This window comes from Crassostrea angulata, chromosome 9 (genome assembly GCF_025612915.1).
Source record: "Crassostrea angulata isolate pt1a10 chromosome 9, ASM2561291v2, whole genome shotgun sequence".
Taxonomy (NCBI): Eukaryota; Metazoa; Mollusca; class Bivalvia; order Ostreida; family Ostreidae; genus Magallana; species Magallana angulata.
The window spans coordinates 26,902,266-26,928,910 of NC_069119.1; the positions used below are offsets into that span (position 1 = coordinate 26,902,266).

The following is a 26,645-nucleotide window of genomic DNA, read 5'->3' on the forward strand; positions in this document are numbered from 1 at the left end:
TATGTTATTTATATCTCTGGTCTTATTTATTAACTAACGGTAAAAGCATAACAATTACAGCAATATTATAGCTTTTTGGCGATGAAAAGAAATTCTGTCATTGAAATATAAGGAACTATATCAATGAAACTCTTCAGGTATTTCACCGTATTGAATAACAGTTTAATTAAGGTGCAAAACTTGTTTGTGTGTTTGGTCAAAGAGATCGCTCTCTCTCTCTCTCTCTCTCTCTCTCTCTCTCTCTCTCTCTCTCTCTCTCTCTCTCTCTCTCTCTCTCTGAATGTTTGTTTTCTGTTGAGAAAAAATATAGAGAGAGGCATACAAAAACTATTCAGTTATATTTGAAATCTTTTTTACTTCTCCAATCCGGAATTAAACCGTATCGCTTACGGTTTAAACTTTATGAATGATGTACTAAAATTACCTTCCTTTAAAAAGAGTAAATTTGTTTGCCCGACCAAGGCCGGTTAGCCGTCAGATACAGCCCAAATGTAGATAACTAAGGAGTGAATACTGACAGGTATGCATTTTACAAACCAGTTAATGATGCTCAATCTAAACTTTAAGTAATAAAGTTCTAACCATTGTTTTCTTCGTCAACATTACGAAACGTGTTTAGACCGAATTTCCTCTAAATAACATATTCGTTACAGGGTACAAAGTTACTTTGGAGTAAAGAAAATTGTTTGCAGAATAGAAGGTAATATTTTTAAAGATTTAGTTCCAAACTTATTTTCCTGGCAAGATAAAAAGACGCTTCTCTCTAGTGGAATTTACACTGTCTCATCACTCTCAAGATCAAGTTGAGGTACAATATCTGGAGAATTATGTACCGGTAAACAGGTTGGGACCAGCCGCCTAAATGGAATATTATAGTCTGTTTGGGAGATAATATCTTAAATGGGATATGAATTTTAAGTGCAAAAATTTTGAAATTAGCTAAAAATATGGTAAATCTGCATATGAATACATGTACATGAAATGGAACAACTTATGATTAACAACTTTTTCTGTAACCGTTCTATTACACAGATTGTTCCCTCAGTATATCCAAAACTTCTTGAGGTTCAATCTTGCAAACTATATGCTTTCTGGAAAACTTGCTACCCAAAGGTGTTGCATGTAAAAATTACCTAATCCAAAAAAAATTTATTTTTGCACTTTAAATTTATATCCCATTTGGGCTATTATTTGTAAAATTGTTTTTATTGACATATGTCTGTGTTGTTCAAGATTTTCCATTATCTCTAAATTAAATATCAAATTTTTATTTCTGAATTCTAACTTTACCAAAAGCTTGACAAATTAAATTTATTAACCTCATTTCTCTTTTCTTATAGAATTTTTTCAACATGTCTATTGATTTTGCAGATAGTGACTGTGATATTTTGAAAATGGAATTAACATTGAGAACTTTACCTCGTGTTTTACACAAAACACAGACTGTGAGTTGCCGTAGAATCAGCCTGTGTCACACACGCCTCTTTCAAAATGGTGTGAATGAAAAGTCACTAGTTGCAGCTAGATTGAGCACAAAGTCAGATATTGTAACCGAGAGGACTCTGTTCCAAATGTTGCCTGTTGTTTACTGGCAGACTGACAGACATATGAGGAGATTGCCAAAGAGTGTGAGGCTGAGGACATACCCAAGGAAACAAACGAAGAAGGTCAATAAGTGATCAAGGTTAGTCCTGGGATCTTGTTAGCTAAACGAGGCCAAAAATAAAAAAAATAAATAATTTGTCACTCCAAATGCTGTTGCAATGATTAAATTTACTGATAACTGGAAAAAAAAATAAACTCAATTTTAGGCTTAAATATTAATTTATTTCCCTTTGCAACTCTTGCAATAAAAAAAATAAAATTGCCTACTTCATTAGATTTTGAACATTTTGTTCAAGAACCAATACATTAATTTTGTTTGTCTGGCCTACCCTAAACCGCCTCCCCACTCCTACTTTCAGTGGGGTATTTTTTTATAGAAAAATAGATAGGAACTAGACACGATCTCGTTGCGAGCAACGAGGAGGTCTTCCGTCCGATTTTTAGAATAAGGAATGACCTTACTCTTGATCTTCGTCAACGAAACTTATCCGGAAAAGGAGGCGGAATCCATGAGTGTAATGGGTGAAAGACTATCTATCCCTTTGGTGTCCCTTATTTGAGGGATCAGCTCCTTTTCATTCATTTTAGTTAAAAGGTATTTTTGTGTACCGCTTATACATGTAAGTGTTTAGAAATTGGTTACCGTTTTTGAGATATATGGGAAAAATCGTTTTGATATCCGGTTCTAAAACTCCTTTTAGGGTCCAGATAACAAATAATATACGATTGTAGATTGTTAAGCAAATTATTTTGAGCATCTTTTGTTAAATACTGCTTTCCAGAATTTTCCTCTATTTCGAGATATTGAAGATCAAAGTGTTGGCCTTCTGGCCCCTTAAAATCCCTAATTACGTAACATAGGAGTAAATGATTACCATGTATAGGTAAATAACCTTAGAATAAACATAGTTGGCTCTATAACGTATACAAAATATTTCACAGTAAAATGTTATCATTAAAAGACTTTAGAGCCCCCTCAGCCCCTTATTTGAAGGGTCAGCCCCTTTTTCTTGATTTTATAGGAATGTTCTTGTCAATTCAAACCCTTTTGTTCAACAAGTGTTTTTTGTACCGTTCTCCAGATATCTTGAGAGGGTCGTTTTAGGGGCCGACCCTGTAACTCCTTTTAGGGACCACATAACAAAGAAATTATGGTTGCAAATTGTTAAGCTCAATATTTTGAGCATCTTTTGTACAATATTGCTGTTCAACATTTTCCTCTATTTTGAAATATTGAGCATCAAAGTTTTCGACTTCTGGCCCCTCAAAATCCCTAATTACGTAACATAGGAGTAAATGATTACCATGTATAGGTAAATAACCTTAGAATGAACATAATCGACTCTATAACGTATCACAAAATATTTCACGGTAAAAAGTTATCATTAAAAGACTTTAGTGCCCCCTCAGCCCCTTATTTGAAGGGCCAGCCCCTTTTTCGTGATTTCAAATGAAAGCTCTAATCAATTCAATCACCTTTTGTTCAACAAGTGTTTACAAATTTTTGTACCGTTTTCGAGATATCTTGAGAGGGTCGTTTTAGGGGCCGACCCTGTAACTCCTTTTAGGGACCGCATAACAAAGAAATTATGGTTGCAGATTGTTAAGCTCAATATTTTGAGCATCTTTTGTTCAATATTGCTTTTCAAAATTTTTCTCCATTTTGAGATATTGAAGATCAATTTTTTAAACTTCTGGCCCCTTAAAATCACTAATTTAGTAACATAGGAGTAAATGATTGCCATGTGTAGGTGGATAACGTTAGAATGAACATAATTGCTTCTATAATGTATCACAAAATATTTCACAGTGAAAAGTTATCATTAAAAGACTTTAAAGCCCCCTCAGCCCTTTATTTGAAGGGCCAGTCCCTTTTTCTTGATTTCAAATGAAAGCTCTTGTCAATTCAAATACATTTTGTTCTACAAGTAATTACAAATTTTGTTCCGTTCTCGAGATATCTTTAAAGGGTCGTTTTAGGGACCGACCCTGTAACTCCCTTTAAGGACCGCATAACAAAGAAATTATGGTTGTACATTGTTAAGCTCAATATTTTGAGCATCTTTTGTTCAATATTGCTTATCAAAATTTTCCTCCATTTTGAGATATTGAGCATCAAAGTTTTGGACTTCTGGCCCCTTAAATCCCCTAATTATGTAACATAGGAGTAAATGATTGCCATGTATAGGTGAATAAGGTAAGAAGGAACATAGTTGCTTCTATAACGTATCACAAAATATTTCACAGTAAAAAGTTATCATTAAAAGACTTTAGAGCCCCTTGAGCCCCTTATTTGAAGGGCCAGCCCCTTTTTTATGATTTTAAATGAAAGCTCTTGACTTCATTAAGATTTTTTATTCTACATGTTATAACAAAATACTATCGAGGAAAGAGATATTGAAAGAAAACCACTAAAAATCACGACGCTTTTTTAACCGTAATTTTCTAGCTCGGGCGAGCTTCGGCGCTTTTGGTCACAGGAAAAGATATATACCACATGTCAGATCTACAACCTTTTGTCTACAATCCCTGAAATTTTGAACTCAATATCTTAAATCGTTTAGGAGTTTATCCCTGGACAAGCCGACCCTCTGAAATTCGTTAAATTGTAAATAACTCAAAACCGGAAGTGTCGTCATCGGTAAAAAAAATTTCCAATAAGGTTCAGATCACTATCTTTCTAATCTGAAAGTTTCGCGTAAATCGGTCGAACAGTTTTTGAGAAATCGCGTACACAAAATTTGTAAGAAAAAAAAAGAAAAATAACTAGACACGATCTCTTTGCGAGCAACGAGGAGGTCTTCCGTCCGATTTTTAGGATATTGAATGACCTTACTCTTGATCTTCGTCAACGAAACGTATCAGGAAAAGGAGGCGGGATCTAAGAGTAATCGGTGAAAGACTATCTATACCTTTGGTGTACCTTATTTGAAGGATCAGCTCCTTTCCATTCATTTTAGTTAAAAGTTATTTTTGTGAACCGCTAATAAGTGTTTAGAAATTGGTAACCGTTTTTGAGATATCAGGGAAAATCGTTTTGATATCCGGTCCTAAAACTCATTTAAGGATCCAGATAAGAAACAATATATGGTTGTACATTTTTAAGCACATTATTTTGAGCATCTTTTGTTAAATACTGCTTTCCAGAACTTCCCTCTATTTCGAGATATTGAGGATTAAAGTGATGGACTTCTGGCCCCTTAAAATCCCAAATTACATAACATAGGAGTAAATGATTGCCATGTATAGGTAAAAAACCTGATAATGAACAAAATTGCTTCTATAACGTATCACAACATATTTCACAGTAAAAAGTTATCATTAAAAGACTTTAGAGTCCCCTCAGCCCCTTATTTGAAGGGCCAGCCCCTTTTTCTTGATTTCAAATGAAAGCTCTTGTCAATTCAAACACATTTTGTTCAAAAAGTAATAACAAATTGTATGCCGTTCTCGAGATATCTTCAAAGGGTCGTTTTAGGGACCGACCCTGTAACTCCCTTTAAGGACCGCATAACAAAGAATAAATGGTTGTACATTGTTAAGCTCAATATTTTGAGCATCTTTTGTTTAATATTGCTTATCAAAATTTTCCTCAATTTTGAGATATTGAGCATCAACGTTTTGGACTTCTGGCCCCTTAAATCCCCTAATTATGTAACATAGGAGTAAATGATTGCCATGCATAGGTGAATAACGTTAGAATTAACATAATTGCTTCTATACCGTATCACAAAATATTTCACAGTAAAAAGTTATCATTAAAAGACTTTAGAGCCCCTTCAGCCCCTTATTAGAAGGGCCAGCCCCTTTTTCTTGATTTCAAATGAAAGCTCTTGTCAATTCAAACACATTTTGTTCAAAAAGTAATAACAAATTGTATGCTGTTCTCGAGATATCTTCAAAGGGTCGTTTTAGGGACCGACCCTGTAACTCCCTTTAAGGACCGCATAACAAAGAATAAATGGTTGTACATTGTTAAGCTCAATATTTTGAGCATCTTTTGTTTAATATTGCTTATCAAAATTTTCCTCAATTTTGAGATATTGAGCATCAACGTTTTGGACTTCTGGCCCCTTAAATCCCCTAATTATGTAACATAGGAGTAAATGATTGCCATGCATAGGTGAATAACGTTAGAATTAACATAATTGCTTCTATACCGTATCACAAAATATTTCACAGTAAAAAGTTATCATTAAAAGACTTTAGAGCCCCTTCAGCCCCTTATTAGAAGGGCCAGCCCCTTTTTCTTGATTTCAAATGAAAGCTCTTGTCAATTCAAACACATTTTGTTCAAAAAGTAATAACAAATTGTATGCCGTTCTCGAGATATCTTCAAAGGGTCGTTTTAGGGACCGACCCTGTAACTCCCTTTAAGGACCGCATAACAAAGAATAAATGGTTGTACATTGTTAAGCTCAATATTTTGAGCATCTTTTGTTTAATATTGCTTATCAAAATTTTCCTCCATTTTGAGATATTGAGCATCAACGTTTTGGACTTCTGGCCCCTTAAATCCCCTAATTATGTAACATAGGAGTAAATGATTGCCATGCATAGGTGAATAACGTTAGAATGAACATAATTGCTTCTATAACGTATCACAAAATATTTCACAGTAAAAAGTTATCATTAAAAGACTTTAGAGCCCTTTCAGCCCCTTATTGGAAGGGCCAGCCCCTTTTTCTTGATTTCAAATGAAAGCTCTTGTCAATTTAAACACATTTTGTTCTTCAAGTAATTACAAATTGTGTGCCGTTCTCGAGATATCTTCAAAGGGTCGTTTTAGGTACCGACCCTGTAACTCCCTTTAAGGACCGCATAACAAAGAATAAATGGTTGTACATTGTTAAGTTTAATATTTTGAGCATCTTTTGTTCAATATTGCTTATCAAAATTTTCCTCCATTTTGAGATATTGAGCATCAAAGTTTTGGACTTCTGGCCCCTTAAATCCCCTAATTATGTAACATAGGAGTAAATGATTGCCATGTATAGGTGAATAACGTTAGAATGAACATAATTGCTTCTATAACGTATCACAAAATATTTCACAGTAAAAAGTTATCATTAAAAGACTTTAGAGCCCTTTCAGCCCCTTATTGGAAGGGCCAGCCCCTTTTTCTTGATTTCAAATGAAAGCTCTTGTCAATTCAAACACATTTTGTTCAAAAAGTAATAACAAATTGTATGCCGTTCTCGAGATATCTTCAAAGGGTCGTTTTAGGGACCGACCCTGTAACTCCCTTTAAGGACCGCATAACAAAGAATAAATGGTTGTACATTGTTAAGCTCAATATTTTGAGCATCTTTTGTTTAATATTGCTTATCAAAATTTTCCTCAATTTTGAGATATTGAGCATCAACGTTTTGGACTTCTGGCCCCTTAAATCCCCTAATTATGTAACATAGGAGTAAATGATTGCCATGCATAGGTGAATAACGTTAGAATGAACATAATTGCTTCTATAACGTATCACAAAATATTTCACAGTAAAAAGTTATCATTAAAAGACTTTAGAGCCCTTTCAGCCCCTTATTGGAAGGGCCAGCCCCTTTTTCTTGATTTCAAATGAAAGCTCTTGTCAATTTAAACACATTTTGTTCTTCAAGTAATTACAAATTGTGTGCCGTTCTCGAGATATCTTCAAAGGGTCGTTTTAGGTACCGACCCTGTAACTCCCTTTAAGGACCGCATAACAAAGAATAAATGGTTGTACATTGTTAAGTTTAATATTTTGAGCATCTTTTGTTCAATATTGCTTATCAAAATTTTCCTCCATTTTGAGATATTGAGCATCAAAGTTTTGGACTTCTGGCCCCTTAAATCCCCTAATTATGTAACATAGGAGTAAATGATTGCCATGTATAGGTGAATAACGTTAGAATGAACATAATTGCTTCTATAACGTATCACAAAATATTTCACAGTAAAAAGTTATCATTAAAAGACTTTAGAGCCCCATCAGCCCCTTATTGGAAGGGCCAGCCCCTTTTTCTTGATATTAAATGAAAGCTTTTGACGTTATAAAGATTTTTTATTCTACATGTTATAACAAAATACTATCGAGGAAAGAGATATTGAAAGAAAACCACAAAAAATCACGACGCTTTTTTAACCGTAATTTTCGAGCTCGGGCGAGCTTCGGCGCTTTTGGTCACAGGAAAATATATATACCACATGTCAGATCTACAACCTTTTGTCTACAATCCCTGAAAATTTAAACTCAATATCTTAAATCGTTTAGGAGTTTACCCCTGGACAAGCCGACCCTCTGAAAATCGTTAAATTGTGAATAACTCAAAACCGGAAGTGACGTCATGGGTAAAAAAAATTTCCAATAAGGTTCAGATCACTATCTTTCAAATCTGAAAGTTTCGCGTAAATCGGTCGAACAGTTTCCGAGAAATCGCGTACACAAAATTTGTAAGAAAAAAAAAGAAAAATAATAACTAGAGCAAAGCTCGTTGCAAAGCAACGAGTGGGTCTTCCGTTAATGTCGGAAGTAAAGCTGGAAGTTCCTGTAAGAAGCAGAGCTCTTAAACCAATAACAAGAGTAACTAAAATAAAAATATGAAAAAATTGAATATTCCTGGTACGACTTAACAAAATACGAATGATTTTAAGTACGACTTAACAAAAACCTTTCCGATTTTAAGAACGACTGAACAAAAAAATCCGAATGTGTTCAGGTACGACTTAGCAATTATTTTTGGTACGAGTTAATTTTACTTTGAACATTACGCTATTTTTTAAACCAAGGCCGCGGAATCAAAATTTCCGGAAAAATCAATTTTTAAACCCCGATATCTCTGTAATGCATCGTCCGATTTGAAAACGGCTTTCAGTGTTAGATTCAGCTTAATAAGCTCTACAAAAAACATATTCTTTTTCGATTTGATCAGAAAATTCATTTTTTCGAAAAATTTGTTTCACTTCCGGTTTCGACCGGAAGTGACAAAATACATTTTTTTGGTCAAATGCCATAAATAAATCCGCAGATTTACAATCACAGAAAATTTCAAGTCTTTATAAACAACCGTTTACTAGAAAAGTCCTGGACAAAATCACTTTTTGAAAATTTTTAAAATGACGTAACTAGAAAACGGAAGTGATTTAATGACTGAAACTGTAAAAGCTTTAAGGGACAAGAATTTAACATAATCTCTGAAAATTTCTTGCAAATCGGTTGAATAGTTTTTGAGATATAAAGCAAAAAAGAAGTCAGAAGGAAAAACAAGAAGATTAATAATAATAAAAAAAAACAATAGAATAACAAGAGGGTCTTCCGTTGAAAACGGAAGACCCTAATAAGAAGAATAGGGAAAAAGAAACCGAACGAAAACAATAAGGTCTTCCGTTGGAAACGGAAGACCTTAATAATAAGAAGAATAGGGAAAAAGAAACCGAACGAAAACAATAAGGTCTTCCGTTAGAAAACGGAAGACCTTAATAATAATAATAGGGAAAAAGAAACCGAACGAAAACAATAAGGTCTTCCGTTGGAAAACGGAAGACCTTATTAAATCAACTGAGCTTCCATGAATATCAATGATTTGGTAATATAGATATATTAAGTAAGATATTGACATTAAAGGGAAGTTCAGTTCATTCAACCATTTAAGATTATAAATCTCTTTTTTTCCATTTTTTATTTTTTTTTGGGGGGGGGTGGGGGGGGGGTTAAAAAACTTAAAGTACACATCTTATACAACTTACATTATTTATTATAAATGCAGATTTACTTCAAAGGAGGCATGTAGTCAACAAATTAACCATCACATCTACATTTTATTTTAAAAAATGATTTGTTTAGCTATTAACTATTATTTAGTAAGGCCAATAAAAAAAAAAAGTGTGTTTCCTAATTCATCAAATTTTAAAATAGGGTAGGTAGGTCGTTTTTTTTTTGTTTTTTTGTTTTTTTTAAATGAGCTTTTAAGTTTTCCCCTTTCCTAGCATATGCTTTTTCTATACAATAAGAAAATGTATTACAGGTGGAGCAATCGTGGATAGAGACAACTGTTACAGAATTAAAGCTTTCTTAAATCTAAGGTTTATTTAGAATGTATACGAAGATTTTATTTTCATGTAAATAGAAAATATAAATATGACAGCCACTATAAATTAACAGAGTATAATACTCATTACCACAAATATATCATAAATTGGTTATTAGTACTATTTTCCTGGTCAACTGGTCAACTGACATAACAGTAAACATTAATATCGTAACTGCAACTGTAAGTGTTGAATTCAGAAACAGAGGAAATTCTGGTTGATCAGACGAGAGCCTTAGAATTAAATCTTTTCAATAATTCCCCCCAAAAAATGAATACATAATTAATGGTTTAAGACTAATTTTAAAAATTTCATTTGCAATTGAACTGTAGCATTTTAAAATCATATTTATAATATGTGAATGATTGTTGGGCCTATTCAAAGACTTACGATGTCTGCAGTCTCCACACCCAGAAATAAAAAAAAAACTTTGCCTCTGCTTTTTTCTTGTACATCTTTATATTAATTTTTAACACATCACTGCCCTATGAAACTATTTATTGCATTGATAATTAAGCTAAAATAACCAAGGATAACTTTCATCCATACTGTCAATCTGCACTTAGAAATCTTTAAAACGCTTTGATAAGTGGTGTTTTCTATTGAATAGTTAAAAGGTTTTTTTAACTCTGATTTGTAAGACTCTATTGTTTAAACCAATTACGGTTGGTAATCTGGATTTGGAATAAATAGTGTTAGGGTCGGCGCATAAAAAATAGGGTCGGTCGGGAAACCGGAAACACAAATTTTTTTTTTGGCCTAAAGAAAATTTCATTTATTTTCACTTTAAAATTTCAATGTTTCCCCTATATCTTTATATAGAGCTCTTTTTTAAAAGGAGATTTATATAGTCTTAAAGGTCTTGCGCAAGGAAATATATATAGAGACACTTTCTTTAATTTCTTCCTTTTTTGGCACCTTATTTTAGGCCTATAGTATTGATTTTGGACCCAGTGGCTAGGAGAATTATTACTTTAGTGGAATTGTCACACAAATTTCAATGGAACTATTTTTTTTAGATGCGCATGATGCAACTTCCTGGATGGTGCTGAGCCTGTTGGTCAACATGTGGAACCCCTGTGTACTTGGGGGTAGGTATGTTTACTATCAATTATCTCTCTTAGAAGCCACATAAGGCGTTATGCTTCTGATCTAAAAATTTTCTTGAAGCATTTAACTATAATTTCTCTTTCATTAATTATATTCTGAGAGTATACTAGTTAATTGATTTAAAACTGAATTAAAGCTTTATATTAACATATAGTGAAATTAATTCCTTGTGTGAGACCTTAAGAGAAACATTTAAACTGCATTTTTTCTAATTTCAGGAGTTGTCTCCCTTGTTAAAGTTCAACAATCGCGGATAAACAATGCGGGATGCTGTCTTGTCACCAATGGTGGAATTTGACGCCTGTATACCTGTATTTCTACCAATCGTCTCAGTCCTCTTTGTTGTGTACATCAGACAGGTAAGAAAATCAAGATAATTGTTTGCAAATATTTCAATAAGATAAACAATGAGAAAAATAACATATTTACATGAGCAGAGCACCTCATAAAAGGACATGTCACATGTTACACACTCTCATCATCCACACATTACCATACATTCAGTGCACATTATTAAAACAGCAATCATTAAATGTAATACAAAATTCACATGACAGGTATAATATAACGAACATTTCATACATGCTAACTACACCCCCCACCCCACCCACCCATGATAACACTGCCCCCCCCTTCACACTTAGCTACTTGCTGTTTAACTTTGGATCTGTTAGTGACTTACTATAAGTGTCTTTAGACTTTTTATCGAAGAGCTGATATCTTTTAGATCATTCTGTAAAAAATTTTTTGGAATTTATATTTTAATAGTTTTTGTTTCATTTTAAAGTAATTTTGCCTATTTTGCTGTTGTTTTAGATGATGGACCACTCTACTACCCTTACAACAGGTGCCCCTACAGATTCACAAAGTTCCAATGTTGAATTTCCATGACCCCATTTGAGTGAGTGCACAACTTTATGAATTCTACTTTCAAAATTTCTACTACTTGTAATACATTTTGGATTTGATTTTAAATATGCCCTATTCACAGATTCAGATTTTTGTGTACAAGTGTGATATTTAATTCTATCAAGATTATTATGTCCCAAAGTCAGATTTATACAGTCTTTTAACAACCGCATGTCTTCTTCTGTCATGCTTAATTCAAAATCACGAGGCAACACTGAAGAGTTCCACTTGTTGTTTTTCAGTCTGCGACAGGAGAAGGAATGAAGTTGGCAGGACTTTCCGCCCTGTCCTTGGTAGCAGCTGATGATGGAAAGGACAGAGTTGACATGGCTCATTTCATCAAAGGTAAGTCACTGGAGAAGTGTTTGAAGCAGTTTTCGTACTCGGTCCTGCATCTAAGCTTCAGGTCGAGGGCAAATCTTCTCTGCATGGATTCTCTCATAGCTTTTGTTCTTCCAGGAAACATGTGACTGCTGAAAAGAGCATTAGCAGTCTGTTTTCTTTGAGAGTCAAAGAAGTGGCGCACATGGCTATGTTAAGGCTGCCTGATTTATTTCACAGCGATATGTAGAAAGTCACTTGTCTGTACTTCATAAGATATGACGTCATAGTTAACTTTGAAGTCACGATCTGCATTCCTTTCTATCGTTCTTAGGGAATGTATCGTAACGTAATAAGTGATATTCATTGTGCATAATAAAACCGCTTCATTCCTTTACATAGACACTGTTGTAAATACTAGTGATACTAAATTCAATATCACCGATATGACTATAAAAAAATCAACAGTTTTAAAGCTTCGTAATAGGTAAATAGCTATTCTTAAACTAATGGTTTTGAGACTCCCCCTGCTACGTGTAATCTAATCAATGGTGATATGTATATGCATATAAAAAACGGCTTGGCGCAAGTGAAAGATAAAAAGTCTTAGTATATTTTACGTCAAATTGGGAGAGAAAATAAGTACCATTGTGAATCTTGCTGGGGGAAACCTACCGATTGACCCGATTTTGTGTAAATCGAGCCTAAAAGGTAAAATTGTACCTAATTTCGATGGCGGTGCAAAATGTTTTGACAATATTTCAAATAAATGAAATTGAAATATGAACCCCTAGCAAGAACTGCAAAATACATTACTTATCGAAGGATTTTTCATAAAAATATTTTTTGATTTAATGTCATCATTCACTTGCGCCGATGCGATTTTTATAGATTATTTACCGTGTTAGAATGCACCAGTCACGTGCTTAAGAAAAAAATATGATGTCACAAAAATACATCAAATATAGTGTTGGATGTCACTGTTAATTTATGTCATAAAAGTTTAAAGAAATTCGCTCGGTTAAAGTATTTTTCGATAATTAAAATAGTATCATTTTTCGATATATATTAAGCTTCGGACAGCCTTAAAACAGCTGCGAGGTCTTTGAGGTTTTCAATCACATGCCCTTGCTTTTCAGATGCACCGAAAGCAGCGGCACTATCTCCATCACTGGTAAAATGGGAAATGACGAGTGGACGGTCATCACTTTGCAGCTCACTGATGCATTCCGCAGCTGATCTCTTTTCGTCTCCAATGGTGGTCTCTAAAGGAATGGTTGCAGTGCAGTCTTCATGTCGTGGGCAGGTAACTTCCTTTCCTTTGGCTCTAAGATGGGTGCCTTTCTTGCACAGTTTATTGCCACAAAACACTGTAATAAAATTCTTCTTCTTGGTAACATTTTCAGTTAAGGTGTATGTCACTTGTGTGGCAGCTTGGAATGGTGAATTACCGATTGCACTGAAGGTGGCATCGTTATACTGGGCGTCTGGGGGCATATTACGTCCAGTATTATATATATTATATCCACGTCTGGGCACCTTATAGGTGTATTGGCAAGTCCACATTTCTCGTTAAGCTCTTGAATGCCCTGCCTTATTTTCTTCATGCTGTTTTTGTTCACATCAGTGATGATTTTGCCTACTTTGTTGCAGGTCTGATGAATGTTGGTGGCTGATGCTGGTTTAATGTTTGCGCCAAGAAGCATACCACTCATACCCTCTGTTGTAAGGCTGGTACCCAAGTAGATGACAGCCATGGCAACATAAAGCTGTTTGGCTCTCCGTCCCCTTCCTGATCGACTGACTTCCTCGTACAGCTTTTCACGGTGACTGGTGTAATGGCACTTCTTACATCGAATGGAAAGGATCCATGCCAGGCCTCTATTTTCCTCCCCATGCTGGTTCCAGTCCAGTGAACCGTCACAGTCCTGTAATTTCTGTAAGTGCTCTTAAAATGCATGGTTCCAAATGTAATGGACCTGAGTGCTTGCTATTGCACAAGTATATACACGCAATCCTGCACGAGAATAACCCATGAATATAATTCTACCAAATTACGAATTTCTCGTAAATATTGCCCCTTTCGTTAAAACACAAGAATTACCTGTGTTTGGACTCGTATTTAAGTTATTACCGAGGGTAATTGAATATAAGACTTATTTAAAGTTTACGTAAATTTAAGAAATAATTAATTCACTGTCAATCGGGATTACCAAAATCAAACAGTGATAATACAGCACAACTTTCGTGTGTACATTAATTCAATAAAGGCGCGGGGGTGTTAAGGAAGCATATGGGCAATATGCCGTCTTATTTTGACTGTTGTATTCAAAATCGTGAAATTAAATAATTATTTTGAATAAGATCAAAAACTTAGTATTATCCTTTAAAATAGATATCGGTGCAATAAAATCGGGTAGTACATCACTGTCACATTGGTGCATTATCACGTGACAACTATAAATAGCTTACGTATATTCCTTAACATAAAATGAGATAGAACAACACTACCCCGCGGTTTCCAAAATAAAATAAACATACCAAGTGAAGGCAAAACATCTCAGTTTAATCAAAACCGCTGCTAGAATCCTATGTTTTTCCTTATTAAAAAGTTATTCATCCGGTTCTCGTAAAACCTTCCCAACGTTTATAATGTTTGCACGGAAAACAGCAAATTGCATTAAAACAACACAGAGCATGGGATTCTAGCAGCACTTTTCAATTTAAGCATTGATCAAACTAACGATACGTATAAAATTTCAAGTTCAATATACGCGGGGTAGTGTTGTTCTAGTCGGATGTTTATACCGTAAACAACGACAGAGGAAAGCCTGGCCGAGAAATAAAAGCAAATTTACATACCTTTTGGCGAATGATTAATAAAACTAACATCTCCCCCAGTATTCCTATGTTCAATTCTCAACAAATCACACCACAATACTTTATTAGAGTTCTTAGATTAGTTATATTTTGAATATGTTTACAATGCTTTCCGATCAAATCAAATTCACACGACATTCAACTTTTAGTCATGACGTCATCAATGTGTAAATCTACGTAATACAAACTAATTTCTGGCAAAAATTGTCTTCAGCATTTTTTATTTGTTTTTTGGTCTACGTTTCGTTGCTTATATATTTGAATATGTACATAATACCTAAGATTTGTGATTTCACGGAATTATCGCATAGCCCCCTAACTCCGTCACTACCCTAACTCCGTCACTTTCGGGAAACTCCTCGCCGTTTGAAATCAAGTGCGATTATGACGTCATTTTTTACATGTCAAAAATCTTTAATCAAATGTCAACAATTTGCAACGGTTAAAGTTAAGAATGTGTCAAAAAATAACAGAATTAAACCTTGTTCATTTTATGCACCATTAATTGTGGGAAATCAGCTAAAACTTTTTCACGGGTGCACTAAAATATCGATATTTCCGACATGCGGGCCCATTCGATCATTTACGGTGGTCAGCCATTTTTAGAGAGGTCAAGATGAAACATTTCACATGTAATACATTTTTGATTAAGGTAATTAATACATTTTTTTCAGTCCGCAATAGCCTTTATGCACTACTCTTGATGATAACGTCAAATCGCTCATGCCGATACTTTTGCCTTATACAGGGTATAGATATATCCGGTTTATCGCTATTTAGAATATGCTACATTTCTAAAAATGTAATAAATAAATACATGTAATATAATAAGTAATTAATTAATTAATGATATAAAATATTTTAAATATGTAAGGACATAAATCAAACGGCATCCATACATTCTGAAAAGGCCATTGTGATTGTTGTTACATGGACCCATTTTTTAATCGGGCGATCATTTCATTTCGATGAAATTAAATACAATTTAAATTGCATGCACCATTTTTACTTATTATAACTTGGCCTAGATACAAATGGAGTTTTAACTAAATTGTTAATGTGTCTTCATTCCCTGCCATATCATAGAGCATGTGGTTGACGGAGTTAGGTTCATAAGTTATGATAGCACGTGTGATAAGCGTCGTATTCAGAGGGCTTATTTGAATAAAAAAAAAAAAAATTTGGTAATAATTTTATAAATTATATTGTTTCAGATTATATTTAGTGATTGCAAATGATAAAAACCATAAAAAATAATTTACATAGAAACGCGGGAGGTTTTCTGCTTATGGTGACGGAGTTTGGGTACTCGGGGATACATGTAATTCAGATTCCATATGCTTCCTTAACACCCCCGCGGGGGGGGGGGGGGGGGGGGGGTTGCACTAAACGAGAATGACCCGAATATTGTACAAATAAATATTATAAAAATCGAGAAATAATCTAGAATTACCAGACTATATCTGACTTAACTGTTAATGCAAAACTTTGCCAATTATTTTCAACAATAAATCTGAATATATGTATAAATTATTCCATTATAAAATATCGATAATTCAATTATTAAGAATAATAAAATTCCAAAGAACTATTAACGATTACTAATTATTTAATCGGTAAGACTTCAGAGATTAACCCTTCGTCTAACTGTAAATAAAATGAACTATGTCATCTGTATCGAAATTAATCCAATACAAACTCCCTAAATATAAATTAATATCGTGTAAACAAGATTAACCCGTAATACCACAATGTATTAAAAAAATAAATTATCAAAAATCCCCTAATTATACCTAAAATAATCGAAGTAGTTAAAAAACACCCTTGAACCTCAATTGGTAAACCCCAAGTCCACCGGATAGAGTGATCTCCCCCTTTTATACACATACGGAGTCCCCCGGTGACCCAAGCGCTTCCCTAGGGATCACCGGCAGTCACCGGCAATAACCATGATAACATAGACTAATGTATAAAATATAATTCAACAATTAAATTAGGTGATTTACTCAATACATGACAAGTAAAATTATTGCAATTCATACAACAATACAATTTAATACAGAAATCGCAATAAAACTTAGTGCACAAAAGTTATGATTTGCATCGGGCGTGATATACTGAAATTCCATAACACTAATGGCGGTATGTAAAAACGAAAAGTACATACTTGGAAAATCATGAAAACATTTAAAATGGAGTTTGCCAACGAAAATAAAATACCTGGAAGATTGAAATACAATCAAATAATCACGTTCATCTGATGCAGTAAGTAATAATAGTACAAATTATGACATCTTGCTGTGAAATGCAAATGGGAAATAAGGGGGACATGTCAAAAGTAGTACATGCGTGTGCAATATCAAAATACAATTTTATATCGTGTCACAATCGTCACACATAGTTTAGCAGTTTTTTCTTGATGGAGTACTTTGTAAAGTCTGGAATTGGGGTTCAGTGACTCTGCATTCATGCAGGAGTCTACCGGCTGCACTTCACTCAGCCTGGGTTGCAAAATCTTCATTTGACTGCTTCTACGCTAAGCATCGCTTACTGTGAATATTCCATCCTTCTGCTGCTGTACGACGTCCTGAAACTCTTCTTTACTCAGCCTTCTTATAGGACATAGACACTGTACTGGGCTGGTGGTCCCTGTACTTTTCTGGCCCTTGTTGTGAGGAATGGTTTCTTTTTTGTACTGATGTCGATGCAGCCACTTTGGTCCTTTCTTTGGCATGATTTATATTGAACTGTACACTTGTAGACTTTCTAAGAATATGATGTTGTATGTGTTGCAAATTTTTAAGTATTGTAAACTTCCATACTGTTTATTTATTTTAGAGCTGCCATGTCTTCTAAGAGGAACCCCATCTTTGATGACTGATGGAAAAGCTTCATTACCCCCCATTGCTTAAGAACCCCTTATCTTAATCACTAGCCATTAATCAGTGACCACCGTTATCAAAGTTCCAAGGTACATTATTGAAGACTCTTCTGGCACTATTTTTTCCAGTCTCTGTCTTTGTCTTAGAATTAAAATTAACAACTTTTTGCCAATTAATTCTAATGTTTAAGTCAAATTCCTTTTTCCTAGCTAATTAATGTCTATTTATTCATGTTATTAGAGCTGAATTTTTTAAAAGCACATACACATAAACTCTAACAATTCAGGTTTCATTTCATTCCAAGCTCTTTTCACAACATCTCACTAATCAAATTTTATTTAGTTTTGAAAACATGTACTGTAGATGAATTTTAACAGAAATTTACTCCAGATTTCAGCAATCTGTTAAGAAGAGTTATCTCCTACTTTTTTAATCCCTTCCGGTCAAAAGTAGATTTTCATACACTAGCATATAGAAAATAGATACCTACTAGACATTTACTGCAAATTTCATTAAATTTCATGAACATTTAGTTGTCTTAAAGGTCGTACGCATGGAAATAGCCAATCGAACTGAACTTAGTCAATTGTAGTTCCATATATATAGAGACAATTTCTTTTCTTTCTTCCTTTTTTGGCACCTTATTTTAGGCCTATAGTATTGATTTTAATTTAGACCCATTGGCTAGGAGAATTATTACTTTAGTGGAATTGTCACACAAATTTCAATGAAACTATTTTTTTAGATGCGCATGATGCAACTTCCTGGATGGTGCTGAGCTTGTTTGTCAACATGTAGAACCTCCATGTACTAGGGGGTAGGTATGTTTACTCTCAATTACAGTAAAACACGCTTATAACGAAGTCCCAGGGACGTTCAATTTTACTTCGTTATATGCGTAATTCGTTATATCCGTTAAGTTTACAACATGTAATACAGCCACGGGGAACGAAATTCACTTTGCTGTAAGTGTCAGTTCATTATAAGTGTGTTCGGGGGTAGGTATGTTTACTCTCAATTATCTCTCTTAGAAGCCGCATAATGCGTTATTTTTCTGATCTAAAATTTTTCTTGAAGCATTTAACTATAATTTCTCTTTCATGAATTATATGCTGAGAGTATAGTTAATTAATTAACTGAATTAAAGCTTTATAGTAACTTATAGTGAAAGTAACTCCTTGTGTGAGACCTTAAGAGAAACATGTAACTTTTGTTTAAACTTCATTTTTTCTAATTTCAGGAGTTGTCTCCCTTGTTAAAGTTCAACAATGGCGCATAAACAATGCGGGATGCTGTCTTGTCACCAACGGTGAAATTTGACACCTGTATACCCGTATTTCTACCAATCGTCTCAGTCCTCTTTGTAGTGTACATCAGACAGGTAAGAAATTAAGTTAATGGAGGAAAGGGATAATGTACCTTAAAATACATTACATACAGTGCAACTGTTTAAAACAACTTACTTATCACTCAATTATTCAATAATCTTTTTAGATTTAAAGATTATTGATTTTGTTGATTGAAGTAGTTTTACTGTATTAATTAGAATCCAAATTAGAAGTGCATGCATTTTGTATCGTCTCTTCCGATACTTTTTCATCTGCTTGCTAGAAAAATATAATCACGGTGACATTATTCTGCTAATTATAGAATTTTTTTTCCAATACATGCAACAAAAATGTTGAAAAAAAATATGTGTTTGTAAGATTTTTAAACATAATCAAATATTATAGAATTTTTAAGTTGTAAAATTTTTTTGTCTTCCAATATTCTTGTTTTGTTTAATGAATTTAAGACACTTAAAAGCTTAGAATCTTTAACTTTCACGTATGTTTCGACAAAGACCTGAATAAAAGTAAATGACAAGCAAAATTTATATACTGAACTTTGAAACATCATTTAATATTTTAATCCTATGTTATTCTTAAACTAATGATATCACAGGTCGCCCACGATGGCCGGAGGTCTTTTTTCCATCAGTAGAGAATATTTTACGAAACTCGGAACCTACGACCCTGGAATGAATATCTGGGGAGGAGAAAACTTAGAACTGTCATTTAGAGTAAGCAGGATCCTGGTCATGGCACCAAATTTCTTTTTCTTGTCCATTCTGATATATTGAAAGAACATTTACAGTTTGTGATATAATTTAAATTCATGTTTGATGAATCTCAACTTTTTTCAAAACTCATTTTCTGTGATACTGTTTTATAACTGGTTACTATAAATTATTATGATATCATGACAGTTTGTTATGATTTTATTTTTCATTTTGAAGGTCTGGATGTGTGGTGGTAACTTAGAAATCATTCCATGCTCTCATGTTGGTCACATCTTCAGAAAGAGAAGTCCGTACAAGTGGAAGACTGGTGTCAACGTTGTCAAGAAAAACTCAATCCGATTGGCCGAAGTTTGGATGGACGAATACAAGAACTATTATTATGAAAGATTCAACTATGATCTGGTATGAAATTTTTAAAAATTTCTTTTGATTTTTAGTTCCCTGAATATGAAACTAAAGTAAAATCTGTCTGTTTGTCAGTTAGTCTGGCCTGCCCCTCTTATCTTAGCTTATTTTTTTCTGGATGATTTTAAGAACTGATTCAGAAATTGAAATTGGGGCAGCTTTTAGATGATGTTTTGGTTGTGCAATACTCTCAAAATGTTTTTAATTTGTTATGAAAAATGACATACTCTTGAATAACAAATTGAGGATATTCATTTGGAAAATGTAAATTGTATAATGTAAAGTCAACAATAATCTAATTAAACTAATTTAGATAAATAATAGATGAATACATTGTTTTCCATAGGGAGATTACGGAGATGTCACCGACAGAAAGAAGCCCCGGGAACGTTTGCAGTGCCATAGCTTCGACTGGTTCGTCAAAAATGTCTACCCAGACCTGTTTGTTCCAGGGGAAGCCATTGCTTCTGGAGAGGTACGAAAGATAATATCATCATTTTATCGTCCCATCTTTCATTGTTTTCATGTTTATTTTTAATACAGACAAGATTGAAGTAAACAAAGAGCTAATCCTGTGCCATATTAGATATTTATGGCCCTAAGAAATAGACTTGCTTTAATTTGCTATATTGAATTTCAATGTTGGATAGGTCAGCCACAACAGTACAGTTAATTTTCTCAAATGAAGAGTAACACGCATAATCAGGTTATTTAAAATGTTAGCAATACTATGATAATATTGCATAACAAACTACATATATTTATCTTATTCAACACGCGTATTCAACATGTATTCAACAGGCGTACCCACTGCCATTGAAGCCTAATATATTAGAAAATTGGCAATTTTAAAGTTTGCATAAATTATAATGTTACGTAATGCATTGCTTACAGATCCGCAGCAAGGCCAAGCCGATGTGTATCGACAGTGCGGTGGATAACCACAACTACCACAAACCGGTCAACATGTGGCCTTGTCACAACCAGGTGGGTGTGGTCAAATTCACAGATATTACTTAATTTATTGATTGATTTAATTTGATAACTATTTTATTCAAGTATAAAGGAATACATTGAATTGGATTGAACAGCAGGCACAATGCCTTTAAATGCTCTCTCCTAAAATTATTTCAAATTATGAATATGATTATAAACATTAAAGTTACAAATTATCAACTATTTATTGAAATTGGTTTTGTAAAAATAAATTGTCCTTAGTAGTACTTAAAATGTCTTTTTTTTAAATCAAATTTCATGATATGTTTGAGATTTACCTATAATGTTATGGTTGAAGGGTATACACTAATTCAATGAAGATTTATATATATTAAGAACAGTATAGTATTTAAAATCTGGAGTGCAAGATTCTTTGGCTTTTCAAATCCGACAGGAATTGATGATTTTATTGTATAATTGTAGTATTGGATGTTGAGTAAGAACGGAGAAATCCGTCGAGACGATGGATGCCTGGATTATTCCGGAGGAGAGAGCGTCATTGTTTATACGTGCCACGGCCAGAAAGGAAACCAGGAGTGGCAATACAGAGAGGTAGGTCAAGGTCAAGTAAAGAAAAAAATTATCATAATGTAATTACTGTGGAATCATTAAAGTTCGTTGGGGCCATTTTTCATGGATTGCTGAAATTTTCAAGGTTTGTGGGGACTTTATTCGTGTATTCTCTTAAACCTGCAAAGGAAATATGGCTTTTTTATATCCTTATTTATTAATTTATGGAGGATGTTAATTCATGGATGATTCACGAATTAAACGAAAATTGAGCTATCATGAAATCTATTGTTTCCACAGTAATTTGCAGTGACTTTATATTTGCGACAACTTTAATCCACGATTTACTTAAAATAAATGGTTTAGGGTGACCTATAAAAAAAATCACTGTTATTCAGCTTTTATTTACGCCGACTTTTATTAACATTTTTCTAGGGATTAAATGATTTAGAATGACTCATATTGAAAGGAATGGTTTACGGAAGATATTTTATCAACTTTTATAACTTTTTTCTTGTACACAATAAAAGTTGGTTAGCAATATTGGCTCCATCAATTAAAGTGGGATGAATAGTACATGCATACATGTACATTCCTTTTCATACATTGTAACTTTCATGAACAGGACAACTCCATTTACCATGCCAACACACAGAAGTGCATGGAGACCAGCGTGGACAGTCAGAAGCTGACCATGAAGACATGCACAGGGATAGACAGACAGATCTGGACCTGGAAGAGGAAGTCACCTAGTGGGATAATCAGGAACAACTAAGGGGCAGACAACTACTGCTGTTGTGGTGTGAAGGGTTCTCTCCCGTTGGAAAGAGAAATATTCACCCACCAAAAAAAAAAATGTACAACTGCCAAACCCCAATATTTGGGATAACAGTTTAACATCATACTGCTTAAAAAACACGTGTGATAAACTTGATAGTATATTTGAAAAAAAAAAGAAAGAGGAATATTTTTCTATGCAAACAGTATTTTTCTATGTTGATGTGACAATGGTTTCTTAGTCGTAAACACTTTGCTAGATCTGTGATCTCTTTCTGTATGCCATATATAACTGCAGGAGGGAAAGAAGAGGACATACATTGTCATCGGAGAAAAAAAATCATGTTAATATTATTCATATATCTTGAAGAAGTCAGTCATTCAAAGAAGGAAATATGCTACCTTGACAGTACTTTAAACATAATGTACTTATAGCTTTAGATTTTTGGAATCTGGAAAGTACTTTAAATTTAATTCAAAATCTTAGATTAACAACTAATTAATTTGATTTATTTTTAATTAAAGAATTTGTTTTGCTTAGATTAATTTTTTCATAGGTGTGCAAAAATCTTGAGGCGAAATAAAGTCTCTGCAATGATCAGTTATTTTCATTTGGGGTTATTTATCATGTTTCTACGCTTTATCATACAAACAAATGTATAAGTTACACAGTTTTATTGCAATAACCATTTAATTTTTCAAAGTTGCGGTCAAGCTTTCAAGATCTAATTGGTGCTAGTTAGTTAAGAATTATATTGTTCACATTTTGCGATAATTTTATTTGTCATACAGAGAAGTCTGTGATTTTTTGCCAGACATTCCTGCCCCATTGTTGTTGGTTTTGCTCAGAGAATCACAAACTACACAAAAAGTTGACTTAAAGTTGATTAAAGGATATGCTTGTTTGTTAAAACTATCTTAAATTATATATCTGTGTTTTAATTGTCGGCTACAAAATATTTTAGCAAAATATTCAAAGCGTTGTTTTTATTGTTGGAGATTGTTCATGCATGTGAATTTATTTATCACTTTTTTTTTCTTAAAAGAATATTTCTTCAAATAGCTTCAGTATTTTTTCTGTATACCGGTATCTGAATGGACACAATATACTAACATAGCCTTATCTTGAAGTATTGTACAATGTATAACTGGTTATTAATGCAGACATGTTAAGATCCAAAAAGTAGGTACATTTATATTTTGTTATTTTTTGCAATCTTAAACCAATGACTCAAATTTTAAATAAGAATAAGTATATAATTTCTCTTTGGCTAATAATCTTTTTATAAGCAAAATTATCCCTTTATCTCCTGAAAATTCCAGTTAAACACACAATATTTGATCTTCATTTGTGGGATTTTTCAAGTGTATGTACATGTATTTGGCATTTAGCTTGGTTTTGAATATGAAGTCAAATTGACTAATATTTTATTGACTTTTAATTCTTTTTGACAAGCCTCTATGAATGCATGAAGGAGAAGTCCAGATTGTCAAACTTTTAGCAGATAGCATGCATTTCTTACTGCATAGACCCAGCTAAAGGTCTTGGACAGTTTTGTTGTAGAATTTTAGGGGTCCAAGCTTTAAACATCCCTTTATCCAGCCTTTATTTGCAAAAAAATATGCATATATATTATGGACATGCCATCGACCTAAGGTCGAACTGTGTGTCTGCTTAAAGCCTAAAATATAGAAAGAAAAGTCTCCTTTATACGATACATTCCATGTTTGTTTTTTACTTTGTGTATAATGAAGAGTATATATTTACTTTGATGTTGTTATATGCTATTGAATAATGTGGAACGTGTTTGGTTTTGTATATTTTAATGTATATATATGCAAGAATTAGTATTACATACTTCTTTAATCAGTACCAATGAAATCCAATACCCATTGTGTTATATATGTGATTCTGTAGAAGTGGGCGACTATTTGAGATAATTAACTTAATTGGTTATTTCTTGTTTTTTGTTTTAGAATGTATGTATTAATTTGCATATGTTACATGTACTAGAGGCTGTGCCCTGTGTGTGTATTCTGACCAGATATGACTGACCAGATTATATAATCCCTCCCCTCTCTCTCTCTCTCTCTCTCTCTCTCTCTCTGGTGAAAGGAGAGCAAGAGCTAACGTAGGTAATGTTGAAAGATAATAACTGGATACCTAAATTATCTGTCACCTGTTTTGTTCAGTCTGCTTAGTTCGGTTTAGAATTTGTTCTGTTTGCTTTACACATGTGGTTGATCTGCAAATACAAGTTAATTGGAATACATGTAATCAATTTTGAAGCAGATTTACATATGTTTATCTATCAAACACCTTTTTTTTGTTTACAACAATCCTACTTAAGGAGGGTGGGCGGTTAACAAATTATCCATTAGATCTGTTCCAAAAAAAGTTGATGGTAATATGATATTTGTGGCTAATAGCCATTACATTGCATCTAGTGAAACAACAAATTATTCATCAGATCTGTCAAAAACAATTACCTGTATTACAATATTTTTGGCTTAATTAGTGAAACAAAAATTCAAATATTTTAGCTCTAAAATGGTCATATTTTGCCTAATTCTCTGTATAGAGCTCTTTGTTTCAAGGAGATTATTATAGTCTAAAAATGGCAATGACCAACAAGTCCTACTTAATGAATTTGGAACTTATGAAATTGCTTTAAAAAGACAATATCCTCAAGCTGTTGAGCAAAATCATTCTGATCAGCATGTGTGAAATTAATATGAATGCCTGTTTTTCAATCTTCACATATGTTTTTGAGAAATAGTAACGCAGTTAAAATGGCATTCTGATTTTTGTTTTAAATATGTATAAACTAGTAGTATGTGTCCATGCATGAGAAGATCTTTTTTTTAAATTTCTCTCTATTCTGAAGCACAATCCATGATACATTCATTTATTATTGTTACTTAACAATTTTATAATCAGTTTGCATTATGTATTCTTCATTTCAAGTCTTATAGAATGACTGAAAACTAAACCTGTGTGATCTATAGGTCAATTTAATCTCATGTATTATCCTTCAAATTTACATGTTGATTTTTGAATAAGTATTGATTAAAACTGTATTCTTTTTTTCTCTCTTTCTATTTTTTTTTAAAAATAATTGTCTATATCTACATAATGATGTTTCAGTATTCTTTACTTTTCAGTATATTAATTAAGACTAGAATATTTGATATTTTTAGCTCTCAAGTCTTGTTGATGTTTCATAAAAGAATACAATATTAACTGAAAATGTATAATTAAATCTGCTTGTTTTCTTTTATATTGTCTTTTATGGTATATACCATATGTTTCAAGTATATACATGTATCTAATCAGGTGCATCAATATAATTGTCAGAATTGAAAAAAATGCATTGACTGTATTATATAAATGTAAAACCATCTATTTATTTTATTTTTCAATGGCAAAAAAGGGGGAGGGGTCATTTAGATGTTTATGTATGTATCAATTCTGGTGCACATCAAAAAAGGATAGAAATGCAATGAATATGTGCACACTTGTATAAACTTGTCAGAATTGCAAGTCTGTAAAGATTTTCTGTAATTCTTTTTTTTTCATAATGTGGTATATACATATGTGTATTATATATAAAGATAAAACTGGTGGTGTATGACTGGGGAAGCGAGGGCTGGTAACCAGCCAAGTGTGCCTTAATAAATTCAACTTACAAATGATACTGGTGTTTTGTTTTTTTACAACCGATTTGAAATCTGTAAGAAAACAGAACTGTTACATATCTCTGTATTCTGCATGTATAACGTGAAAAATAGGGCATCAAACAACCTTTAACTAAGGGGGGCGGGGGGGGGGAAATTAAAACAAGATAGATGATTTGATGATGTCGAGATGGAGGTGTAACTAAATAGGGGGGTGAACACCTCAAAAGGTTAAGTGCGAGTCAGATAGTGTAAAAGGGGGAGATAGTTTGGTTTGGGGCAAGGATTGCTATCATGCCATTCCATGACTACCACTCTAGAACAAAGTCCATGAGTTTTGCACATCCTTCATTTATGCTCATTTTGACTTGGGGAGGGGTGGGTACATGTATAACCAAATAGGGGCAAAGGAAAAGAGAAAAAATGTAGTTTCGACCTTGGCATTAGAA

General features: G+C 33.3%; 1 protein-coding gene and 1 long non-coding RNA gene across 2 annotated transcripts; both read left to right on the forward strand.

Moving 5' to 3' along the window:
• Nucleotides 1-412: 412 nt before the first annotated feature.
• Nucleotides 413-13,306, forward strand: LOC128163432 (uncharacterized). Its single transcript, XR_008240788.1, has 7 exons — nucleotides 413-520; nucleotides 1,372-1,684; nucleotides 10,686-10,761; nucleotides 10,995-11,135; nucleotides 11,593-11,677; nucleotides 11,928-12,030; nucleotides 13,146-13,306. It is a non-coding gene; the product is annotated as an uncharacterized LOC128163432 (long non-coding RNA).
• Nucleotides 13,307-13,589: 283 nt separating this feature from the next.
• Nucleotides 13,590-26,216, forward strand: LOC128163431 (polypeptide N-acetylgalactosaminyltransferase 5-like). Its single transcript, XM_052827048.1, has 10 exons — nucleotides 13,590-13,945; nucleotides 17,725-17,857; nucleotides 18,514-18,585; nucleotides 19,009-19,149; nucleotides 19,713-19,830; nucleotides 20,047-20,232; nucleotides 20,582-20,710; nucleotides 21,130-21,228; nucleotides 21,655-21,783; nucleotides 22,367-26,216. Exons 5-10 carry the CDS (start codon nucleotides 19,723-19,725, stop codon nucleotides 22,514-22,516), a joined length of 801 nt encoding a protein of 266 aa, XP_052683008.1. The 5' UTR covers nucleotides 13,590-13,945; nucleotides 17,725-17,857; nucleotides 18,514-18,585; nucleotides 19,009-19,149; nucleotides 19,713-19,722; the 3' UTR covers nucleotides 22,517-26,216.
• The last annotated feature ends 429 nt before the right edge of the window (nucleotides 26,217-26,645 follow it).